The 25,861-nt window shown below is 40.4% G+C and overlaps 1 protein-coding gene across 1 annotated transcript in view; it reads left to right on the forward strand.

Annotated features, from left to right (window-relative positions):
• Positions 1 to 2,593, forward strand: part of dph1 (diphthamide biosynthesis 1) — a 58,322-nt gene extending 55,729 nt beyond the window's left edge. Inside the window, exons 11-12 of the mRNA XM_085796156.1 lie at positions 1,206 to 1,340; positions 1,738 to 2,593. Of these exons, the coding sequence (XP_085652282.1) occupies positions 1,206 to 1,340; positions 1,738 to 1,818 (216 nt within the window). The 3' untranslated portion in view covers positions 1,819 to 2,593. The remainder of the gene's footprint in view (positions 1 to 1,205; positions 1,341 to 1,737) is intronic.
• Positions 2,594 to 25,861: the final 23,268 nt, after the last annotated feature.

The raw sequence follows: 25,861 nt of genomic DNA on the forward strand, positions 1-25,861 counted from the left end.
AATGAGAGACGGGTGGAATAAGGGCAGAGGAGAGGAGGAGAAAATAAGGAGGACTCAGCACACACGTCTGGGGAAAGGAAAGCAAAAACATAAGACTATGAAAGATTTATTCCACTGTATATTTTTTTTAGGATGAAGTACTATGGGATTTGGTTGACCCATATATTGTATTTTTAATTGCTGGATATGAAGGAAGCAACTTCTGCTACTGTTGTTGTTAGGTGTTGCCTTTTATATAAGAAATCATACATAGTGTGTGTAACAGCACCTGTGTTTGGAAAAGTTGTTTTTTTTTAACACACTTTCATCTAATTTAAAACAGTGTTTTTATTGCTGTTGCTTTTATCATTTTAATGCTTCTTTAGATGGAAGCATGGGTGTTTAAGGTGATATTCCTGTTTCTGTTTCAAGATGCTTTGCTGCTACCCTGTCGATGTTGGTACACACTGTACTAACAAAATAAACTATGGTAGCTTCACACAAGCTGTGATGAATTATATCCCGCTAGAAGAGCGATTTCATCACTTTGAAGCTGCATTTTTTTATGCTTTCTTTGAACTAGATTCTCTAATGGGTCAGATGTGTTTTTTATGATACTAATGTGACTTGTTTTCATCATCATCATGTTTCCATACATTATCTAATAAGTATCTCAAACACCCTATGATTCCTAAGGGAGCACTCTTGGCACCTATATATAGAGATGGATGAGTAGCTGGAGAAATGAATGAATAAAACAAACAGTCACATGATTTGTTCTTTCATTCAACATGCTAGTTTATTCATCTGCTCAGTCACTGTCCTTTCTTTATTCACAATCAGTATTCACCGGCACTTCTCCTCCATATGGAGAAGTCTGCACTTATGTCACAGCACTGTCATGCCAGTACTGTTGCTCTCCTCTAGCAGCTGTTGTGTCGTGCAGTGCAGCTGCATAGGGATAACATGACAACTCTTCCTGTTATCCGAGCTTAATATTATGACACCTGTCTTGTCTGTACAGTCAGTCTGTTGTGTCTTCTCATCATTTTTAAGTTTCCTGCAGCCAATCCAGAATTGGATAAGTAATAATAACGTGGGTGGGGGGGGTGCAGCAGAGCTGGGTATCATAGCATCTCATAGGTTGTCGGTACTTTGTTTTTAGCTTGTCATCTTTCTTGTTCTTTTTTGTTTTTACATGATTCATCTTGTGTCTTGTCTCTCAGGCGGCTGTGGCTTTACAGGAAGTAGGATGGAAGGAAGTCTACCCCATGGACTTCTACTCCAATCAGAGCCTGGGGCCGTGGGCGCCCAACCACCCTGACAACCAGCCTGTGCGGCCCACTCGCAGACAAGCCCAGGTGAGCAGGGGTGGGAGATAAAAGAATGAATGACACAGGGAGGAGAGGGGAGGGGAGGGGAGGGGAGGGGGAGGAAAAGGATCTGGTAAAGCGTGTTCAGCATGTGTTCACCAGCTTTTATCAGCACATCACCACACTGACACCCAGTGGTACAGTGACAGTAGGACACACATCTGGACGTCTGTCTGAAAGGCGTGGTTATGACCTTGACCTTGATACACATCATAAAAATTCTCATGTATGGAGAAAATAAAAGAAGACAGTTAGACAGTCATTTAATTGCTGCTTTGTGAATACACCCAACAATGGCCATATTGCTCCATATTAACGCTAATCTGTCTGAGGTAGGTACTGTCACTATTCCAAGTGTTAATGCTATCCCACTGCCTGCCTGCAGAAGCCAGGCTCAGAGCCAGCTCTTCCTACCAAGCAGTGTGGGCAGACCCAGTGCGCCCCCTGTGGCTGTCAGGAGAAGTGACACGTCGTGACCAGCGCCGTCTTTGACTCATCTCGTGCCTGCCAGTGCATCGGTCTCTGCTATCAGCTGGAGGGAGGTCAGAGCAGAGCTGTGAGGGGAGAGTAAGTATATGTCCAGTCTATCAGCAAGAACAGCTAAAGCCAGAGGACCCCCCCTCCTCTCAAACCCCTCCTCAAATGGATTACTAGCCATAAATAATCCCTCATTTTACAGCACAGCAGATCAAATCAAATACACTGCTCTTATTCATATTTTTGGCATGTATTTGGAGCTCAAAATCCATGCAACAGAGAGAATGGCATTTGTGTTTGAGCTCACACATGTTCATGTGAGTCAAATTTCCATGAAGGTGCTGCTCTCTCTGCTTCTGCTGTGCTAAGAAGGGAATTCTTCCTGCATGGTGGGGAGGGGCTGGGGGGCAGTGTGTGGGCCTTTCTCTAATTCAGACACGGCTTCTGTGATTGTTAGAGGGACAGAGCATACAGGATGACCTTGAACATGTTGTAAGGAATTTAAGTGTTAATGTGGGTGGCTTTAGTCAAATGCAATCCACTTGTCCTTGGATAAAGCACTGCATGTTGTTGGACACTTCAAATACATCTCCCTTCATGCTGTATTTCAAAGAGAGTCAAAGACTTATTGTATGACGCACTTTATTTGATGTACTCTACTGAAATGCGGATAGTAAAAATGTAATAGAGTATGGCATAACCTTGTTTCTCTTTCTCACTTTTGTAGTCCTTTTATGAAATAATAAATGAGAAATGTAATCCTCCTTCCTGTGTGAGTGTTTTTTTTTTAAACGTGGTGTCATCCTGGAGCCACGAGTCCGTTCCTAAAGGCTGAGGAGTGTGAGTTCCTGCATGTGTGCGGTGCTAGTCACGACTGCTCTCTATCCTCATTATTTATTGATGGTGGAGCCTGTCAATAAATAAGTAAATAAATAAAACACACTATTGCTTGTTTGGTTTGGGTTGCACAGAAGAAACTAACAGCAATATACCACAGCCTCAGCTGATCCCGAGAGCCTGCAGACTTCCCCCAGGTGGCAGCATGCTGTCTCAGGTGGATACAATCTTCTGAGAGTTTTGTTGTTTGCCTACAAATCACTAGGCTTCTCCAGTCATGTCCACTCTCTACTTTCCACCGTTGTATCTCCTTGGCAACAGAGGCCAGTGTGATGCAGCCCATCCCGCAAGACGTCCGTCTCATGTTGTTTCTCGCGTGTCCGACTGGTGGCTGTTATTTTGAAGACCTCGGTGCAGTTTGATGCACAGCAGTCAGGAATGCATCACTGGGCAGCAGAGCGCTCTCTCCCAGCTGATGTTTGATTTAGTTTTTGATGCACTGTTTCTCTCCCATCTAGAGAGTGCAGGTTTTAATCTCACAGCCTTGATTTGCTTTAATTATTGATTAATAATGGTCTTAATGGACATACCTAATGTGTGAAAGGTTTAGAATTTAAGTCATTTTAGACATGACAAGATGGAACTAATGAGTATTTAGATCAATATGTCAAATGTCAGGCCCCTTGTTAGATCATTGTAACAGGTCTTAACCAGTGTAAAATGTTTCCAAAATCAAATTAATGATCCACTCTTGTCAGTATGGGTGAAATTGAATTAAATGTTTGTGATATTTTGGTTTGGTAGGTCATGATTTATGACAACAATTTATTCAATTTTTATTCTGGCAACAAAAAATGTTTTATAGATCTATTTTTTTAATACAATTCCAAAATAACCAACAGAGATTCCCGCTAAATAGGCCTACATAAAGTACGTAATTTACAGTTGTGCAAAAACATCATAGGCCTAATTTTCTAAACAAAATCATCATTACACCCATCAGAACAGAATTATATAAGAAATGAAATACATGAGATGCAATCCATGAATTTTTCCTTAAATCTCAAAGTCAGGGATATATCCGTTTTTACAGCACAATTTTCAAGTAAATTCTATAATATGCTTCATTTAACTACAGCAACATTTAATATTCCAGTGACATGGACGCTCATATCTAGTCCATTGGTTGAGATTGTGTTGTATGCCCCCAAACATATTGTTTTCTCATATTAATAAAACTAAACATTCAACTTTAGTTTAGAGCGTCTGGTTACTCTTTACTGTGAATTTAAAATGAGTTTTGGCCTGTGAGTAAAACAGAAAAAAAATGGATGGAGTGGTGCTAAATTCTCCCAAAACTCTAATAAACGTGAATTTCTGAGTATTTGGAAGGAGCTATCTCAAAGCATTATTGTTGGTTTCTTGATTTGGCTCATTGAAATGCAAACTAATAGGGTAGTTAGAGTCTAAAAGTTAAATGAGGCGTTGATTCACAGATCTGTTTGTAACCTCTGCAGCTGCAGACAGAGGCTGTGAGAGTCATACATATAAACCTCAGTCAGTCCTGGCCCCGTTCTCTCAGATATCATTAAGGTTGCTGTGCCAACAGCTGAAGGGGCCACTAGGTGGCACTGTTTTGCTTACCCCTTGATTTTATTTGCATCCCGTGAGGCATTCAAGTCACACAACAGTTTCACAGTGGATAGGCTTTGGTCGAGCATGGCAGCATGTGAGTGAGTGAGCGTTGGGCAGAGTGCAAGGCTCCCAGTGGATACTTTTCTAACCAGGTGTGTTCAATTGTTTCCAGATTGTTGTAGGAATGTGAGCTCCGCTCTAGCTCTTTCATCCGTGGCATCTCTTTCCATCTCGTCTGCCACCCTTCCTGCCCTTCAGTGTGTTTTTGCCATCTCAACCTTCCTCTGCCAACAGCAAACCAATTTTCCTTGTCCTGAGGACACAGCTTCGCCACGGATATACTGTGACATGTTCATTATGGGCATTATAAGTCGGCAGTAGCCACAAGCCTTCCAGCTTGTCCATAGCACCACAACAGGTGCTCAGGTCACGGTACTGCCCGCTGTGATATCAAGATGCCACTGACTGCATGATCAGCGGGTTGCTGGAGCCGATTTCCTTGTCTGCGTAACCCACAAATGTGTATCATATGACCTTTAAAGCTGTTGGCTAATGCATCCCTTCAAACACACATCCTTTAGATATTCCGAAGAGTTGCTTGAGAAATTATCACATTTTCAGTAAATTAAATTTTAAAGCGTTGCCTTGTAGTTAATGTTTTTTCTGATGGCTTCCGTCTGCTATGTGGAAAAAATCATGTCAAGCACCCATGAATGCATTTAGGGATGGTTTAATTTCCCTGACAAGAGTCTGAGTCACAGCAGCCTCTCACTGTCCCCTCCTCTTTTTCATTTTCACTGACCCACTCGTTCACACCTTTCCTGAACGTCAGCATGTTACATACACCCTCATGCTAAGTAAATTGCATTAGAACATGCGCTTCAACTGGGAACAGCAAAGATCTGATAGCTCGTGAGGTTTTCAACCTGTTGCCTTTTATTTTTTTGTTGCGGTTTATTGATGTTTTTTGTCGTATTTTGTCAACTATGGATATGTTAGAGATGAGCTTCTTTCCACTGAAAAAAGAGGTTGGAGCAGGTCCTGGCGGACGCCGCCCGTTCCGCTGGAGATTGAAAGAGGTGCATTTGTGGTTGCCAATGTTGATTGTGCAAGGGTTAAATTCTGGAAGTGGAGATGAACTGGGTCCCTTTTCTGCTGTCGGTCATCGTGGAAACGTCAAACTCTCTGGCCCATCAAGAGCGATGAGCCGGGAGATATTGGTGACAACTCAGAAAGTAGACATTTTTGCAAATCATAACAATACTTGTGTACATACCAACCAACTGCTACTACTGAAGATCCATGTAAAGTTCTCCATGAAACATCCTGAGGCACTTGACTTCAATCCATGTTTCCCTGAATGGACTCACTGGGGGATTGTGGTGGAGAGATGCACACTGAAGATGAGGAGGCCATTCTGAACAACCTTTGATCATGCCACATTCATGCCACCATGATGGACCAGGAAACGGCTCCTCTCTCTTTAGCTGCAAGAAAGAAGAGAAGAAGATCCTTTGTACGTCAGCCATCATGCTATTTTTATTCTTCTGCAAAATGGTCGATGAGTTGAAAAAATGAATTTCCCTTTGGGGATTAATCAAGGAATTTGTATTTGTATTTGTTTGCCATATGTTTTCTTATTGTTACTGGATTTTCATGTCCAAAAGGAAACGTCAAATATGCTTACAAAAAGACAGAGATGTTTTGAAATAGACTCATGGAACTGAAATAAAGATAAAGAGAAGAGGACAAGATTTTGGTTTTGCAAGTTTGGTTCTGGCTTTTCCCCCCTAATTAGTGTTGCTTTGAGGCAGATTATGCTCACACATCCACATGTGACCTGGGTCTGAGGCTGGAGATGGAGTGGCCAGGAGAGTCACATGTACAGTATATAAGAACCCGACAGGACCAGGGTTGATATTCAGTCTGTATTTCATTATTCTGCTTCCCCTCCATGTATTTTTATGATATGTTTCCTTTTTTTTCTGCCGTTCAGCCTGGATATTTTCGAAATGAACAGACATGACAAAAAGGAGGCGTCATGTGGTTTGCATGGATTTACATCAGTCCAAGACACTCTGAAGTGGGTGAGGAACTGTTTGGAGAAGAGTTTTGACGAAGAAAGAAGTTCAATCCTCAGCTGCAGAGGAATGCACTTTTGGAAGATTGTATCTGAGTGTGCCCTATGGTAATGATAATTGGGTGACTGAGTGTGGATGAATGCATGTTGTAATTACGAATTTCAGACGGTGGACGAGGAAATGAACAGCTGCATGTTGTCAGAGTAAAGTAAGTTTTCGGCATGATTTGATTCAGCCTTGATCATGATCAGTGATCCAATGGTGCCTGCAGGTTCATAGAAAAACCTATCTTAGCTGTTGGCACAGACACAGCATGTCTAATCTACTACTGAGGAGTGGTTTTTTTGCGTTGCTGCTATTGAGGACCTAATAAACCAAGCACTACTGTAAGTAGAAAAGATAGACTACAGAACTCTTGAGAGAGCTCAGCGTAACTTTGGCAATGACAGCCTTTTGTATTTAAGGTAAAAGTGTCTCTTTGATGTGGTCTTGGTTAAGTATCACACGTGATAATGGTGGAAAAATTAGACTAACCCCTTTAATTCTGCATCCCTGAGGAAAATTTGAACAAGTAAATGATTATGTCCATATGCTGCCGACACTAGTGTGTTGTGGTGTGTGTGGGGGGGAGAAGAAGGCCTGGGGCGGCCAAGCAGCAACATGAAAGAAGGGATTGCTAGAAGGTTGAATAAGAGTCTTTAGTGGAAAAAAAGAAAGGTGGAGTAAAGAAATGACTAATTCTGCGTGGGAAGTCTAGCCTGTCCCTGATCATCCGGCCAATGAGCCACCCCGGCAAAGGGCTGTCAATAAATGTCACTTCCTTTTTTTTTTTTTTTTTTCCTCAACCACTCCTGTCCTGCCATGGAGTGCCAGTCTTTTCCTCTCACGTCTGTCTTTTCTAATTATTTATGCTACAGCTGTAAGAAAAATTCCGTAGAATTTACGGTAACAACTGGCAGCTGTGGTTGCCAGAAGTTTACCGTTAGAACATACGGTCACAATGTAGTACACATTACGGTATGCTGTTTGACAAACCGTAAATTTCCCACATACGAAGAACTGTTATTTGTTTTACGAGTATATTTGCTGTAAAAATAAAACGGTTATAAAGATTAAACCTGTTTTAACAGGTAAATTCTTTTTAAAAATTAACGGATATACTGTAAACCTAATTACAGTCCATCAGTGAAAAAACAAGGTAAAACTGTAAGATATAGTACGGTATATTATTGCAAAATTCACAGGGTAAAATACTGGCAGCTGTGGTTGCCGAGAAAATTTCACAACCTGTTAAAAATACGGTACCGCACATAATGGAAATTTAACCAGTTTTGTTGTAGGCGTAGATTTTTACAGTCAGCAAAATGCTAATGGTATATTATTAAAGGAAATGACCAATTAAAGGGACAATTTCCAGGCGAATTTCAACTCGGGGTGTGTATTTTCCTATCAGTTTAGGTCTAAAAGAAGGAATCTGAAGATTTTCAGTTAATCACTCCTGTTTTGCGGTAGTTGCGTCTGTCCCCGTCACTCCGCCACGGCAAGCAAATGAATGGGGTAGGCGGATGGTAAGTTCCCCCTGTTTAGTGCTGTTTTACAGCCTCTCAAATGCCGCAATTTTTTTTTTCAAAGCAATGCCGACATGTTTGTTGAACTAGAATCAAATTCAAAAGTTCTCCTCAGAGTCCTTGCGCGAGCCCAGAAGTTGCAAGCTGGTGTAATTTCAGGGTGCAGGTTGGAGCTATCGCTTGTGGTCATAAACACAGGAATACCAACTCTTGACTTGCTTCAAGTGGTACATTTTTTTACCACAGGACAGGCGTCAGGTGGCTACTCAAACATGCCCGAGAAGTTTTTTTTTTACTTGAAGCACGTAAAAGAGTTGTAACTTGATATTCCTGTGGTTTATGAACACAAATCTGTAGCTTTCCTTACTGCACCGGAACACACCGAGCACGGCAATCTGCGGTCTCGCGCGAGACCTCCGGGAGACCTTTGAATTAGATCTAGTTTTACCAATAAATGTCGGCTTGCTTGCTTAATTTAAACTTCTCAGTGCATGTTTGAGTAGCCATCTGACGCTGTTCTGTGGGGAAAATAAATTTTGGCGGCTTTGAGCTGGTGGAAACAGGCCTAAAACAGCAGAACTTACATCCACTCCCATTTCATCTGCTGCCGTGGCGATGCCGGGGACAGACGCAAATACGCAAAACGGGAGCGATTAAACTGAAAAATCTTCAGATTCCATCTTTTAGACCTTATATTATAGGAAAATACACCCCCCGAGTTGAATTTTGCCTGGAATTGTCCTTAAGCCCAATTGTAAACCAAAGTACAGACTATAATTTGGATAAACATTAAGAAACCTCTCTTTGCATATACACATTCTTCTGTGAAAACAGAACTTGTCCAGTATACTCCAGAAATATTTGAGGGAAAAAAAAGCAGTGTTGACATCTTGATAAAGACAGTGTGTGTCCATACATATGAAGAAGGATAGTCCATGATTAGAAGAAAAGTAAACATAATTGAAAAAAGGGAGCCCTTTTGCCCTGTGTTTGATCAACACTAATGAGTCACTGAGTCCAGACTTGGCTGAAGAGGGCACTTAACATATACATGGTGTTCAAGAAGAAACTGGATACTTAAAGCCATCCAGGCAGTCACCTGTTCTGCTTGAAGGAACTCATATATTGTCCATTTGGTGTCACTGTAGACTGGCATGATCTCCTCTCTGCAGCCAGAAAACTGAAACAAAGCAAAGGTTAGATTGATGCAGTACCTGGAGCATGGTGCCTACAGAGAAAATTCAGCCTTCTGTTGTTAAACTGAGCTCCAATGGAAGCTATACCATATAAAATAGAAGAAGAAAACCACCCCCCGCACTCTGGAATATAGTTTTGCAGGTCATACAGGAGTATTTCATTATTTATGTAATTAGTGTGAAAGGCAAAACGGTCCACTTTTCAGGACATAAATGATCATCAGGTATTTTGTTTCACCCTTGTCGAATTGCAGCCTTAAATCCTGAATCCTGTCTGTAATACTGATTTTTTTCTACCTGTATTTTGTATGAAGCTGTTGGCACCGTGCACTAGTGGGAGATCGATTGAGTGAAGTTTGAGTTGTGCTTGCAATCTCCTCATTTGACTAGCACTGAACATAAAACCAATGCTTTCCTCTAATTAAGCCTTGGGACAAGACTGGTGTTTTGAGTCATTGTGGTCCCAGGACTTGGAACTGAAAAGGTTCGGGACAGAGGTCTCATTCAGACATTGGTTACAATTGTTGAAGAAACGGGAACTTTTGCGGCAGCGTGTTGTCATTCATTCCTGCTTGAGAAATTTCACCAGCAGTCTTCAATCAGGTGTTTACTGAGTGACTGGCTTGAACCTCTCTTCGCAACCAGACAAAGATAAAGTACAACAAAGAAAACATTGTTAATGATAATGATAATTATTATTGATAAAAGCACACTGTTGCAAAGTGCTTCCTGCAGCAACAACAACAACAAACACAAGCATTAATAAAAGTTGGAACATAAAAAAAAATAAATGGGAGAATGGAAGAGTAGGTTTAAAAAATCTAATAGAAAGGCCAACCAATAAATAAGATTTCAGGAGGCGCTTTAAACAGTTAACAGATTTAGCAGAACTAATAGATTAAAGAGAGATTGAAGGGGAGAAATCTGTGGGAGGCTACACTGAAAATCACACACAATCCTTTGGAATTTGACATTGAATTCAGTGATTTTGATGCTTTTTAAGGATAGTTCCGAGGATTTATCCTTAAGGGAAACCTACCAGATAATAGGGTAGTAGACATAAATGGGAGACATAAATTATTGATGTGGCCATAGTAAATATTTGACAGGGTATGCAAGAAACAAAAAACTTTTAATGGCAGCCCCAGTTCAGAAGCCTACAAATTTCAATTGTACTCACTGAAAGCTGAGTGTTGATTATACGCTGAAGATGTACTGGCCAGGCCACATCCTGCAAAGTAGGCTGCCTTGCATTCTCCAGCTGCAACATGCTGAGGAGAAGGTAAAATGATTTTGTAGTGGTTTTTACAAATGTGTACAACAAGGATGGGAATGGTTCTTGTACAACTTATAGATAGTTGAAACACAAAATGAACTCATGTAACACATCAGTATTACAATGATTAATGGACAGAAGTAACTACATGGATATCTGAACAAGGCAAAGTTTTAGGCTGGTGGACTTTTCCCTCTTACCACACAAAAACACAGTTAACTGTTAAAACAACATTAACTTTACCTTAACTGTAATGATTTGGCCTCCCATTAGAACTTCTGCACCTCCATGAGAGCAAGGCTCCTCTTCAGACCGTCCTAGCTCCATGTGCTTGCTTCCACATACATTACTCTGATTAGTAAAACACAAAAACTCTGGTTACTCTCAGGTCCTGTCTCTCATGCTAGACAGTCTCATGCTATAGTAAGTCATCGTTATTAAGCTTAACGATCCGACCGTTTGCGTTAGCTTATAACGACCGTTAGCTGTATTAAGCAAATAACAATCGATATACGGTTGTTAGCGGTAGCCTAGCCATCGTTAGCGTTACCTCAGCTCATGTGCTAAACGGCCAAAGTAACACAAACCATGCTTATTTTTTAAATACTTACAGGTTCATCTGTAGCTTTCTCCACGACAGTTGGTATCGATCACAACCTGAAGAAAGTCCCAGTCCGATCCACCGCCACTCGTTGCTGAAGCAGTCAGACTATTTTGACAGACTGAAGCTGGGGCATTTCCCTTCAAAAATAAAATTAATCCACATTACTATATGTCGTCTGTTGGCTGACCACAGAGCTGCTTGGTTGTAAATCCAGGTTGTTAACGGCGCTCCTGGCCAAAAAATAAACGGATCTTGGTGGCAGCAGCAGCCAAAACCAAAACCGTTGACCCAAACAAATGGGTTACTATGGTTAACTTCGCTGGCTGGGTCAACCTCGTGGGTCCCAACCCAAGCCAGAGCTGACCCAAACTTCGTTTTTTTTTTTTTTTTTTTTTTTTTTTTTTTTTTTTTTTTTTTTTTTTTACTGTGTGTATGGTTATGGAGACTAAATTGTTACAATTAGAGATGTTTGTATTTTAAAAAATATATATGTCTTAAACTCCATGTTTGGCACATTGTATTCTGGAAATATATTTAATTACATATAGGCTATTACATGTTATTTTGACTTAGTATCTTAATCTTATCTTAATTCACTGTGTTTTGACAACATGTAGTTTCGATTGGCATTAAGTGCTTGGGGGCATGCGCTCGACCCGAACAATGCCCACGTGACCAACAGCCTGTCCCGATGTATTGCCCTACCATACTTTTTAACATTCTACTTTCTATAGAAATTGATGTATGAATTTAATGGTTTGTGTACCGTAAAGTATTAAACGTAAAACCACCAGCAAAATCTGTAATTCAGACAGAATGATACCGTCAATTTTAGGTAATTACTCGCTTGTGACATTATAGGTATTTTACCGTGAATGTTGCAAACTTTTACAACATTCACAGTAAAATTTCCATATTTTCTACTTTAGTAAGACCGTAAAATTTAAAGTTATTTACTGTAATCTTGATTTACGGGTAAATTCAGATTTATTAACTACAGTTGATATTACTAATTTTTGATTTTTACGGTAATTTTACTGTTCTGCTAATTGACAGTTTTTTAACCGTAATTTTACAAATAAAATAAACGGACATTAAAAAATTAAAAAATAACCAGTGTAAGTACTGTGTAGTACTGTCTTACTCAGTCCAGAGATGGACGGATGTAGCTTTGTGGAAAACATCTCAACTCAAAAGGTTACTTTTTTTCATCTGTTGCTTTCCCTGAAGGCTTTTTTAATGGTTGTGAGGGTCACTGAAATCCATTTAAAACTTGAGACAGGTTTTGGAAATACAAAACTTAAATATAGCTTTCAATAGCTACATTCAATTTCAATGTTTTTGTTGATGTTGTTGTTTTTGATAAAAACATGAAGCATTCTCATTTTGATGAAACCCTTTAAGATAATGAGTGCCTTTAGTTAATTTATCAAGAGCCTAGTGAACTTTAGTTCCCAAATAATGTGATGGAGGATCTAATGGATCCTGATAAAGTTTTAATAAAGAGCAGCAGCAGCTGTATTTTTGCACAAGGACTCAACTCTTTTAGAGAAATTCTCGCTAATGCACAGTCGTTCAAACACTGTTCAGATTAGCCAGTTTCTTTATCTTAGCAGTTACCGATGGCCTTGCTGTGTATCAAACGGATACTTCCTTTCACTCACATTCACTCCCTCACAGTTCACAAAGTATATCACTGGAGTGAATTCCAACATGGTAGTGTGCTCCCTATGTCATGTCGGAGGAAATTAAGCCAAACCAGTATGAAAAACTGTTGGAGGTCCCTCCCCTTCTTCTGGCTACATAAACAAGATGGAGACTTTCACGGGTGAGAGTGTCCATCATTGAACACTCAGGACAATGCATTTTTTGACCAGAGTGAACTGGGCACATGTTGTATATTATATGTTGCCAATACAATGTGAACACACTTAATCACTCAGAATAGCAAGTGCATGGAAATGGTAAAACAGCATCTAAATCTCACTCACTCCACTGCTCTCTCTTGCCCATTATGCCAAATGTTTCGTTATTATTCCACCTCCTTTAGAATAAATGTTGTTGCTTTGTTGACATAAAAGGGCTCTGCATTATGGAAACCCTGGAATTAGCTAGTATAGTTAGTCAGTCTCCAGCAACTGCTACTGACCAGCCCATGGTAGTTCCTACTTTCCCCTCATCAGCTCTTGAGCTGCTAAGAATCCTGGGCAGCTGGATAGCTGTTGGTAACAAAATTCCCCAAAATGATGCATGGCCCTAAGCAAACGCCCTAACCTGTTCACATTACCAACAGGTTTACTCCACTCATCGACACACCCACTGAGACTATTCTAATAATCTTTGACTTAGAGACACTCCTGATTATGGTCAATGTACTCCTAAGGCCATTACAGGAAATGATGAGGCCTCTTTAAAACTTCTGACCACGGGACAAAGATGTATTTAGCCAATCAGAAGTCACTAAGATTAATGCTGACTGAGTCTGCTACAACATTGTTCAGACAATAGTGGTTTTCTCTGCGCCCCTGCCTTGTCTGACCAGTGATGACACGGTCAGCTGCATGTTAGCATTCAACTGCTGGCTGTCAAGGTGGTGTCCAGCAAACGATGTGGGCTTTGTAGATAATTGGTAGACTTTCTGGGGTAGACCTGGTCTGATTAGGAGAGACGGCATACATCCCACGCCGGATGGAGCGGCTCTTATATCTTCAAGTCTGGCTGAGTTTATTAGAAAGCCAAAGCCATGACAACCAAGAGTTGAGGCCAGGAGGCAGAGATGCAGTCTGACACACTTCTCTCGACTTCTCTTCAAGCAGGCGTCTGCCATAAACCCCATAAGAACTGTCTGCCCCACAACTGCCTACATTTATGAAATCAAAGGTAAAAAGAAGATGAGTTATACATAAAAACTATGAATATTATTATTTTTTAAAAGAACAATTGAGCAGTAACATTTATCATTATTTTATATTTATTTTTATTATCCTTTCATATAAGAGAACTATAAATCCCTGAGTCAGTGATCTAATAACTGAGCAGTAAGAATACAAGCAAACAACCCCTACTCATATTTTTTCACTTTCCTCAAACCACAGGCCAAGGAGAGGTTGCAGAGATTTTACACCCCAAAACTAAATGTAGTCATTACTAATTGAAAGCTCTACTCTTTCACCTCCAAGATGGATAACACCAAACCAGCACTAATAGTATCTTCACTCTCCACTTGACCCTCACTTGTTGGAGTTGCTTGTTGTTTTGGTACAGACAAAGCTAAAACTATTGTACTAAACAAATCAGAAGTACTGTTAGTTTGGATGGCATTGACACACCTTGGATCATTTCAGACCAACACATGTCCTTTAGCCTACTACATACATAAAACAAGTCTACAGGACTTTGTAGCTGTTATCAAGTTAGTAAAAGCACAGAGGAAGTATGAATCTTTTGCACTCAAAATGCTGCATGTCAGTAAGACATTTTACCACACACTGGGGCTCTGTTATAGCAAATAATATGACACATGGATGTGAATATTAATCCAAACATGTTTTGAACAGATTAAATTATTGTCCTGTTTGGGGGCTTCAGCTGTCTGTCTTGTGTCATTCATGACCTTATGATGCTTTCCCGGTACAGACTGTTACTGCTCAAACTTGTGACATAACCATCTGATTTAGAATGATCAGTGATCAATAGTATTTTATATCATTTATGATTTTTTGTATTTATTTTCTCTTCTTTGTTCCTTTTTGTTGACTCTTGATATCTGCTCCATATTTTATTTAAAATGTTTTATACGTGTTTTGTATAAAACAGCTAATGACGTTAATATAATGTTGGCTCCTGTAAAGTTTTAGGATACAATTGGTAGATCAAAGATTTTGATGAATATTCATTATTGTATCAATAGTTCATTAAGTCATCATGAGCTCATTCTTAACTATCAACACATTAACATTCCTTTTAAAATGTTACTAAAGACTTACAGACTAAACATGGGAATGTATGTTTTCTCTCTGTCCTCAGGTAGACGAGGAGAGAATCCCCATAATTTCAGAACCAAATGTTTTTTTTTTTCTTTCTCATTCTATTTACCCAGCAACAACAAAATAAACACTGCACAACTTCAGGCCTATAACATTCCGGCAAAAGTCCTCTTTGTTTCAATTGTATAGCATTTATGATGCATCTAACTCATACTCAATCAGCTTTGTAGAAAGAAGAAATCTTGTTCTTTCATGGTTTTTATTTTTCAAAAGGAGCCTTGAGTTTAAATAACCCTCTAGCACAAATAAGATGAATGGGGATGTGACTCAAATGCCACAGCCCTTTGAATTCTTCTGCTTAAGATGTCCTTATATAAAGAGAATAGTTCTTGCTATATTAAGTCTAAAGGCCTAAAATGTTTATTTGTATCAGACTATCTTGGAATATAAATGGTTTCTTTCCCCCAATTCATCATAAATTTAAACCTTAACATGAGTCTACCTCTAATTGAATCCACCTGCATTTCCAAAATCTGGTGAAAAGTAAGAAACACTTTTTGTAACCAGGTCAGTTGCAGGTATTAAAATCGGGTTGATTATAATGTGCACTGGTGCTATTGTTATGATCTGGGTTTTGGTCTCCGGACAGTGAAGAGTTCATGTGCTGCTTAAATGGAGTTTAGCATGCTGACTCTTACAGTGCAGAGACCAACTGTATTCATCCTCAGAGGGTGGCAACGACACCTTCAGGATGAGGTTTTGATGTGTCTGATGATCAATGTATTTCATTGTTGAACCAATACAACCAAGTGTCCTTGAGGAAAATATTGAATGCCTGCAAAGTCCAAAGTCACTGCTGTGTGTGTCTGACCCTGAGCTTTGATGTCATTGTTAAAAAACAATTTGAATCAGACAAAGAAACAAAGTTCTCAGTTACTCAGTTTATTGATAAAACCTTTTTTTAAGTACAGTGCACACATACAGTATGATTCAGATTTGCACACACCATAATACCGACATGGATATTAGTTCAGGAAGATAAAAACCAACAGCTTGTGTTATTTAAAAAAAAACAAGTGAATAACCTGTAGAGCAACATAATGTTCTCTGAGCTCCTCTCGCACAAGTGTAGCAGTTTCCATCAGGAGTGGACAGGTAGCCTGTTCCTCACACTGCTGCTCTCATAAGCCCTCAACAGCCAAGACTTTCATCTACTTCTGGATGAGTCTCCCCTCCTCCAGGATATGGATATACTAGAATATTCCTTCTCAAATGTGCAGGAGATGTGAAGCTTTTTCTTCTCTTTCTGTGGGCTTAATCATGATCAGGTTCACAGAGTTTGGTTATGCACTGTATACCTTCATACAGTATGTATATTGCCAAGCCTGACTTATTTTGCATTGCACATCATGTATTTTTTATCATCACAATTTGAGTTGCTTGTTTTTCTTGTCTTCTTTTTCATATGAATCAGGCTACTTGAATGACTCACTTCATATCAACTGCTGTTGAATATCGTAGAAAGAAAATCCACTCTTTCTGTGGTTAACACTACACTGCTGCAATTCTTTTGTAAATTTTTCATCACTTTTCCTCTCTCCTCCTGACTCTTGCACGTTGTGTGTCTTTTTTAACAGCTTTCTCTTTTACACCACCGTGGTTCAGATGTGTTTTTTGCCCCCTAGCGACCATGGCTGTAGACTGTTACCAGTGGTGCTGTTGCTACAGTAACAATCTAATGCCACGGTCACCATGGAGACAGCGGGCGAAATATGATTGGCTGTGGTAACCACTGACGTCCTCGGTGGTTTGATGATGTTGGTGATGCAGCCTTCAGTAGTGCTGAGCTCTGAGAGGAAACTTCACACAGTGCAGCAGCATCTTCCCACTCGTCTTAACTCTTACAGTCACAAAGGTGAATTTGATCACACAGAGCAGAGGCTTGCCAGACGTCAGTAGCCATGACTGTAGACTGTTACTGTACTTTGGAGCAGTTTTAGCAGTAAGCAGTCTAGAGCCAAGGTATTGATGCACTGACTGAATAGAGCTGTAGCATTGAATTTACATCAGACTGCGGAGAGTAAGAAAGCTTACAAGCAACATAAAAAGTCGGTGTGTGTGTGTGTGTGTGGGGGGGGGGGGGGTACAAAGAGAGAGACACTGCGATGCTGCTCTTCGTTTAGCAGTTACATGTAATCTATAATTGCATTACATAAATAAATCAAGGTGTAAAGTGTAAAGGAGAAAAATCTTGTTATCTGCCATATCTCTGTGGCGCACTACTCAGCCATTAGTCAGCGCAGATCATACACTATGACACAGTGCTCACATACATCATAGCTTTTCCCACCAGAGGCCCTAGGGCTATGGGTGGCCAGACAGGCGGTTACATAGCCCACTTGTTGTGTTTGTAGTATTGATTTCCATGCCGATTATCTATGAGTCAGCCACAGGATATGGACAGACAGGAGAACAGGGTGGATTGGTGGCTTATGCAAGCTCAACTGAGTAACTCTAGGACTGACGTCAGCAGGCAGGAAATTTGAGTACTCACAAGCACTAATCTCTTGTTTATATACTGCCTGCTTCAAGCTACAGTATGTCAAGTGGCTGACGGTGGCGATCTGTCTCTTTTCATGGGAACAGTTTTTCTTCTTAGGGAATTAAAAATAAAAAGGACAATGAAGCAAAGAAAGGAGCAGCGTGAGTGGACAAGTACAAACTCAAATGTCATCAGAGGTTACAACTGACTTGGCCTTTTCCCTCTGACGTATCAGTGGTGTCACTGTATCTTATTTACCTTAGTGCTAACATAAGTAACTGTAAGATGGATATATCATAAGCAAAAAATATAGGCTACTTAAAATAACAGCAAACTTTGTGATTGGAGCAGTTTCTCTTGTGACAGACCGAGCAGCTGGACTCTGTCTCTGTCCATGGTCCTGAAGCTCATCTACTGACCGACAAACACTGCTGGCCGACTTTCTGTTGCTGCCTGTGCCGTAAATAGCTGTGAAGACGCGCCTCTCTATTGCTGATAGACATACGCGTTAGCTAGAGGTCAGGGAGTTTAAAATAGGCCTATTACTGCTGTGAAACTATCGAGCTCACCGGAAACTTAGACGCAGAACAGAGTAAAGAGTCTCTAAGACGATGATGACGAACATCTCAACAACATTTCATAATAGAAATTATATTTTTTATGTAATATAGGCTAATAGGGTGGTAAACTAATTACACTATGGAAACAAATCAAATTTAGTGTAATTTTTCAGTACATGTGTATCAGGAATCTGCATGCAGGTCAGTCCACCGACTACGTTCAGCACCGCGGACAGCGCCAAGCAGCTTCAATGGTTATTTCACATCTCTAAAAAAAAAAAACAGCAGTGCTGATATTTTTTCACTGCTCATGTTGTTTCCGGTATTCTCGTCAAATCCGTTTAAAGTCGGTGTGAATAAAAGGATATGACCCGTGCTTTTGAACTTGAAGGCTCAAACGCAGGGGGAGAGCTTGTGCTCATTGTAATTCTGGTCATAGGCCCCTCCAGGAGTTACCTTGGGGAGTTTTCATCAGATCCCCAGGCGCCCCCCGCCCCCCAACCCCCACCTAGTATAGAGACACATCGCAATGCAGGCTGTGGACGTATATAGGCGACTCGCGCTGTGTCTTTAAAGCCCAGTGACGGGTGATTGGAAGTCGTCTGCATGTGCGCAGGAATGACGCAAAATTGACTTCATCTCAAGAACGCGTCACGATGTCATTTCAACACGTTCAAAAAAAAAAAAAAAAGAAGGAAAAAGCTGACGAACTAAGGAGAGGATCTCTGCTCCACCTGAATGATAGCCCCCCCTTCATTCAAATAAGCCTCTCCATCGGGGCGACACGCAGCGTTCATCTGATGGATTTCTACACAGGGATGCGTCTTTATGATTTGGATCAGCCTATACCCCCAACAAGCATCACATGAGTAGCTACATGTCCCACACCGACCCCGACTACAGACATCAGTCTTGGCTGTTGTTAACCACGAACAAGTCTAAGAGGCAGCCCCGTTAAGGACACGTCCCACATAGACCGTCCGACAGCCTGGTAAAAAGAAAATTAACGTCGTGCTCCTCTTACTACGTGCGAGAATACAGCCTGGTTAACATGCAGTCAGCGTAGCCTACACCCTACAAGACATTCTCTCCCTTTTTCACAGTTGTCACTGCCCATGTGCGCCAAAGTGACTCACACTGCAGTAACTTCTAGCTTCTGTAATCTACCGTAGATTCACGACATGACACGCAGGGGGAAATTCGCCTCGCAGGAAAAGAGTGAGCTTACCCTGATTTAACAAGATATCTTTCCTGTTGTAATTTGGTCGCCACGCGTGGAATGGGTAAGACAGCCTCTGTAAGCATTCTACATTTATAGAGGGCAAAAAATAATAATAATAATGGCACAAAGAGAGGAGAACTTACCTCTGTGGTCTTCACCGGTCCAGCCGAGGTGTCTTCAGTTTACGACTTGATCAAACTATTAGGAAAGCACAGTTTTACCATTTCCCACCTCGTTATATTACAACTTGATGGCGGCATATTTTGCTCATAAATCACAGTCAAATCCTATCTAACCTCACCGTCAGTGCTGGTGCGTAATCTTAAATCTTAAATCTAATTTTGCCAAAAGTTGCTCGAAAAGATATTGATTTGTTTCTTCTTCTTCTTTCTGCACTGGTTTTTCAATCTCGCGTCTCTCTCTCTCACCTCGGTACCTCATGAAATTCAGCGGGCTGTCCCGGTGATCTGCTCTTATAGACATCCCGTAGTACTAGCAATGGAGATGGGAGGGGACACTCATTCATTCAGAAGCATCACCTACATGGACGATGTACGTGGACTCTTACGTCATCGAGGAAATTTAGTCAACAGGAGGACGCTAAGGGTTCCGTGAGAGGAGGAAGGAAGAGGGGGGAGGGGGTGGGCATGACTGGGGGTGTGGGAAGGGAGTGAGTAGGGCTGACAGGGGACAATTGTTCCTTATTGGGTACAGTAATGCTGGTCCCTGCTTGTGTCAAGCTGGTCTCAAACCAGTGTTTTAACATCCCACAGGAAACTGACTTGGAGGTGACAGTCTGTGTGCCAAAATGAAGAGTGAACAAGAAGTCTCAAAAGAGGAAGCAGAGGAAGTTAATTAAGAAATTAATCGCCTGGACCTCACTGCTGTTATTGTGAGTCTGTCTATGATTGTGTGGGACCTCTTTAAAAAAATCTCTAATGATTTTCATACCGGAAAGCGAAGGGTTTCTGGATTCTGAAAGGAATTAATTTCAATTGAAAAGAAGATATTATGGTGATGCACTTTTACTAGTTCAGCAGTCAAATTTGGCACCTGTGTACAATAAGTCAGATTTATTCATGATACCCAGGGGGATTTGACTGACTCAACAGATGCTCGTTGAAGTAGCTCAACTCACAGCCATTGTTCACCTGTTCTAAATGATGCTGTTGTAGCTCATGTTTCTGGCATATAATTGCTTTCTAAGTACCATAGTTTTGTGAGAGTGGCAAAAGTTACATTGGTATTCTAGACAGAGGGGGAACTTTCTCAGCATAGATTAAAAGTTTCTGAGGTGGCAGTGGGAGGGACTCTTAACACCTGTAGAAATTGGATCAGTTTAGAACATCGAGCTTAGTTCTCTGAGAGATAGAATTTTATTTCATAATTTTAGAGTCTGCTGTCTTCCTGTTGGACCAATAGCTCTGTAAGCCATTTTTCAGCAGGGAAACCAAGTGTAATGCTTGGGGTGGGCCAAGAAATACTGGCATTTTTCTATGCTGTTGACTGTCAAATCCAAGTTGGGGATTAAAATGGCTAGCCTGACCAACGGGGTGTTGCTTTCTATTCTTTAGAGACACGCTACATTTGGTTTGCATCTTTGTGGAGAAGGATTCATCCTGCAGGAGGATAATGATCCTAAACACACCTCAAAGCTTTGCAAGAATGATTTGAAGACAAAACAGGTCCAATGAGTCTTGGTTGTCATGGGCTTTCACAGTCACCTGAACATTTATGGGGAACTTGAAGACTGAGCAAGCCAAACACTCTGTTACATGACAAGAAGATTGTTAGATCATGCTGAGATAATGTGGGTTCTCAGGTTTTCCACAAATGTGCCGAGTCCATGCCTGAGCGCAAGCTTTTATTAAAGCAAAAGAGGAACATACAAAAGATATTGTGAAATTCATATTCATTTGTCTAAAATTCAACATTTCAGTGAGGATGTTCAGCTAATACAGTATGTGTGTATATTTAATATTACATTCAGAACAAATGCAACAGAAATATGTTTGCTTGTGGTCTTAAACTTTTGGGAGCTATTGTATATGTATAGGAGTGTTTGTGAGAGGGAGATTATGAGTAACTCACTTTCTTCATTAAACCCGTTATATAACAAGTGCCCTCCTCTCCTCAGAGAATAATTACAAGGATCAAACAGATCTTTGTCATTCCTGAATCATTTCTGGGAGGCACTATGGAGCTGTGGGACTCCACTGTATGTGCTCTATCTTGGGGTTGTGGGGCAATTTAAGTATTGTAGCTTTATAAAGTTGGGAAGTTTGTGAAAACAAATTTTAAATGGTCAAAATCAAAGCAGCAAAGGTGGAGATAACCTGGCTTAAACCTTAACCCTACCCCGACTATGAGTCACAGCCCAACATGATAGCTTCTTTCATTAGACCTTTTTCAGACCTCAGACACCCTGTTTGTAACACACACACATACACACACACTCTCTCTCAAGTCTGAAACTTTATCAGACTTTGGAAAGCTCCTGCACAGTCACAGCAGACAGGATAAAACTGTTAATCAAGGCTGAGTAATAGGCCACATATCATGATGAGTAAACCGCTCTTCTAGTGTTAGGTCTGTGCAGTGCCGCTCTAAAATTCTGACGTATGTGAGAAGCAGTGGAGAACAAGCAAAAAATCAAATATGTACTCAGCTTGCCTTTAGGCAGACAGTTTATCAATTCATCATCAATCCAGAATTTTTCATGTGATCTCCAGAGACTTTTGCTGATACAATGAAGATAAAGAAGAAAGAGCCTCCTGACAAACAGTAAAGAGATTATTGCTCAACTTCTGTTTCCAAGACCAGGATTGAACAGCCCAACTGTTAACTCACCAGTGACAAGCCCTAAAATTGCATGAAATAATGAAAACTTTGAACATGCCCAGTTTCATGACAACACAAACTTTACCTACTCGATAAAGACTGTGTATTCTGGTTGAGAGCTCCAGAACTAGTTGAGGCGGGGTTTCAGCGGAGCTTGTTTAGTCAGCTGCAGTTTCCCAAACCAAGAATGAATTGTTTGAGGAGCTATTTTTAAGTTTTGTTATCACTACATAACTAGCATTAGTTTTCAATTCAATTCAATTCCTTTTATTTGATAAAGAGGGACAATGTACATTGATAAACATTTTAAAGATAAAATGTAAATAGCTAAAAGGCTAACTTCCATTGACAGTCCCCTATACTGAAATAGAAACAAGCAGGTTTAAGAAAACACAAGTATAAGTACAGAATTTAAAAACATAGGGCAGGTACCCCTTTTGTTTTTAGAAAGAAAAAACAAAGAAAGTAATACAATCATAGGTAAGACAAAAACTGTACAACATAATACAATTGTGGTTCACGCTAGGCACAGGTGGTAGGTGGTGGGGGTTAAAGTGCTGGAGTCAGAGATTTAAATTGCTAGATTTGGAGGACAAAGGACAAAGGAGGAGTTAAAAAAAGAGGGGGGGGGGCAATGCAGGTCCGGGTCATGTTTCTAGTTGTGGTACAGTAGTTGATGGTTGGTGCCAGTTATAGGGGAGGGGCCAAAGGGGGAGGAGAGAAAGAAAAAAAAAAAAAAAAAAGATTAACATAAGTAAGTGTTGAAGATGGGAAAACACAGTCAATTAGTTAATAAATAAAAGTACCAAAAATGATGACATGACATCATTTTTAGTACTGTAACATAGTTACATGAAAGAAAGTGACATTTACACATTATGGTGGTCATGATTGTAGCTTTGTTTACATAGTAGCCACTTCTTTGAGTTAGTTTTGAATGTGGCATACGTATTACAGTCTCTTATCATAACGGGTAAGCTATTCCAGATGCGACAGCACTGTCTGCCCACACGAGGTGCGTCTGAGTGGGATTATACAGTCCCCTCTAGTAGTGGCCCTGGTTGTATGGCTGACGTTCTCATTCTGTCTAACGTAGGCAAACAGTGGGGGCGGTGCTAGGCCTTTCAAGATTTTAAATGTGAAATTATCAAAGCTAAGAAGACCATATATAAGTGTCATAAGTATATGACAGTGCTGGTTATTTGTTACTGGTTATTTGTCCAGTATTTTTATTGCTCTTTTGTACAATGATTCCACCTGATTGAGTGCAGTTTTGGTAGTGAATGACCAGTTGTGAAACCGTATTCAATGAGATAAGACCACTGCATGCATAAAAACTCTGGCTGCCTCTGTTGTTAATGATGACCTAATTGAGTTTGCAAGATTGAATTTGATTGTTTTCGAGATCTTATTTATGTGACTCTTGAAGGAGAGGGTAGGGTCTAGAGTGACTCCTATAGGTATGTGAACTCGCCTACAAGTAGCCAACCAACTAGCTAGCCACATCATGTTCTGATACCAAGTCACAGGGGCCATACTGTCCACCATGAGAAAAGTCAGAGTTTAATTTTTTTTGTCTCTCTTTTGGACATTGAAGAAATACTTTGTTTGGGGAAACTCATGATTAAGTCAGAGCCTAGAACCCACCAGAAGTGTTGAGTTCAATAGTTTATGCAGTAATGGAACAATATGACCTGCATAAGAGATTTTTATGCGCTCAGCTTCAGTTTCACACGCAGCTGCAGGGTCCCAGGGTTGCGAAAAGCAGGTAATATTGGATAATGATTCAGCAAATAGAAGCACATGAACCAAATCTTTGAGAGAACCCTCCAGGTCGCATTGCTGCCTCTCTTGCTCTCTCTTACTGTGTCTGTGTTTCACTCTGACCACGATCTCCCCTTTCTGACTCAATCAGTCACTGTCGCCTCCTCAAACAAAATACTTCCTCCACTCATGACACATTTTTATTATTATGCTAGATTTAAGATTTTTTCAGACCTGACATGGTGTAAAAAGGAAGTCCTTAAAGAAAATGTATTTCATGTATGTGATTTAACCCTTCACTGGTAGCTCCTGTGATTTTAAGATCGGGGAAGAATTATTTTAAGGGCTCAGCCACTATTTTAAATAATTCTTTCAAATATTTAACTCCTTATAGGTACAGTTGTTAACATCATCAACATATTATGTCTTTATAGAACAGACACTGAAATGACATCAACTTCTTGAAACTTGTCTTATTGTAGATGTGTGTAGGTGTAGCTACAGGAGTTCGAAGCAGTTACAAGGTAGGCGTCCCTTTTTCTCTCCTCTGCTTCTTTCCCATACATCTCTCCCTCTCACAGGTGGTATTCGGTGATTGGCTGCTGATGGCTGAATTTCCATGTGAGTGTACAAGCAAGAAAGCTGCAGTTAACAGCGCGGGGAGGGAGCGACAGTGATGATTCATTTGTTTAACGTAAGCAGGAAAGCAACAAGAAGGAGGGAAATATCTACATCTGATGGGCTGATGAACAAACACAGGCAAAAGGGAGGGTGACAGACAGGCAAGCGCTGGCCATGGGCCTGCTGTGTGACTGACAGGAAGCCTTTGTGCTCATCATATGGTGCTCTCAAACCTGAAGACAATCATGTTAACAGTGTTTCTCGGACAGCTGTCTCCTCACCTAAGTTAAAGTGATTATTTTGTGGAAAGCCACATGTATAACAAAAGAATTTCTGCAGAAACACTATTGTTATATGATCATTTGAGATTGTGTCAGTCAGGCAAAATGATCACTTCCATGAATGTTTTAGTTTTTGTGGCCTTTTTGGACAATTACAGTACACTGTATTCTGTGATATTCCTGTTAGTTTGCTGGTGGTTAAATTTATAGACATTATAGTTTAGCTCTTTACTGGTTCCTAAAGACTTTCCTACTTTTTTCTCAGTATACCAATTCTGATTTATTCAAATATGCCAATAGCTACTAAGCACCAATCCAATATCACTTCTTTCTGTTTCCCAGATTCAAAATCTGTTCACCATACTGTGTAATACTGGTCACAAATTTTTAATATGTAAGGAAACCCGAGGGCATCGATTGCTGGCACTAAAAACTGAGTTATGGATCCACTATGACTGAATAAAGGGACCTTAAATCAGAATGCTGAAATTCATAAAAACAGTCAGAAAAATACTGTATTCATGTTTTTTATTCATGTCGTTTTCAGCATTGATACCGACACAAAGAAAAACAAGTATCTTTACTGTCAAAGTTTATTCTTTCACAGTTGTTTAAATCAGTATTTCAAAGTATCCCTGTATCATTATGGCAAGCAGTTTCTCAAAAACACACTTACTCATTAAGTGCACAGTCGTTTAGCTTTAGGTTTCTATAAGTCATCCCTTCTCCTACACGCCTCCCTCCACATGCTCATTAAATCTTAACTCTCTCAGAGGTCCAGAAAGTCATCTCTACAAGAGAGACCAACAGATGTGATAAGTTATACAAACTAATGAACCAAACATTAATAAGTCATACAGAATCAAAGGTAACGTTGGTCAGTACTCATACTCACGAAAATGCCAGAAGCAGCCATCAGTGTTCTCACAGGGGTGTCATGAATTAAGTATGAAAAACTAATACGTCACTGGGAGCGAAGATCCCATTGCACCTCATGTTCATTTCATAAGAAATGAGC

Source organism: Trachurus japonicus, chromosome 13 (genome assembly GCF_045865225.1).
Source record: "Trachurus japonicus isolate A0001 chromosome 13, Traja_1.0".
NCBI lineage: Eukaryota > Metazoa > Chordata > Actinopteri > Carangiformes > Carangidae > Trachurus > Trachurus japonicus.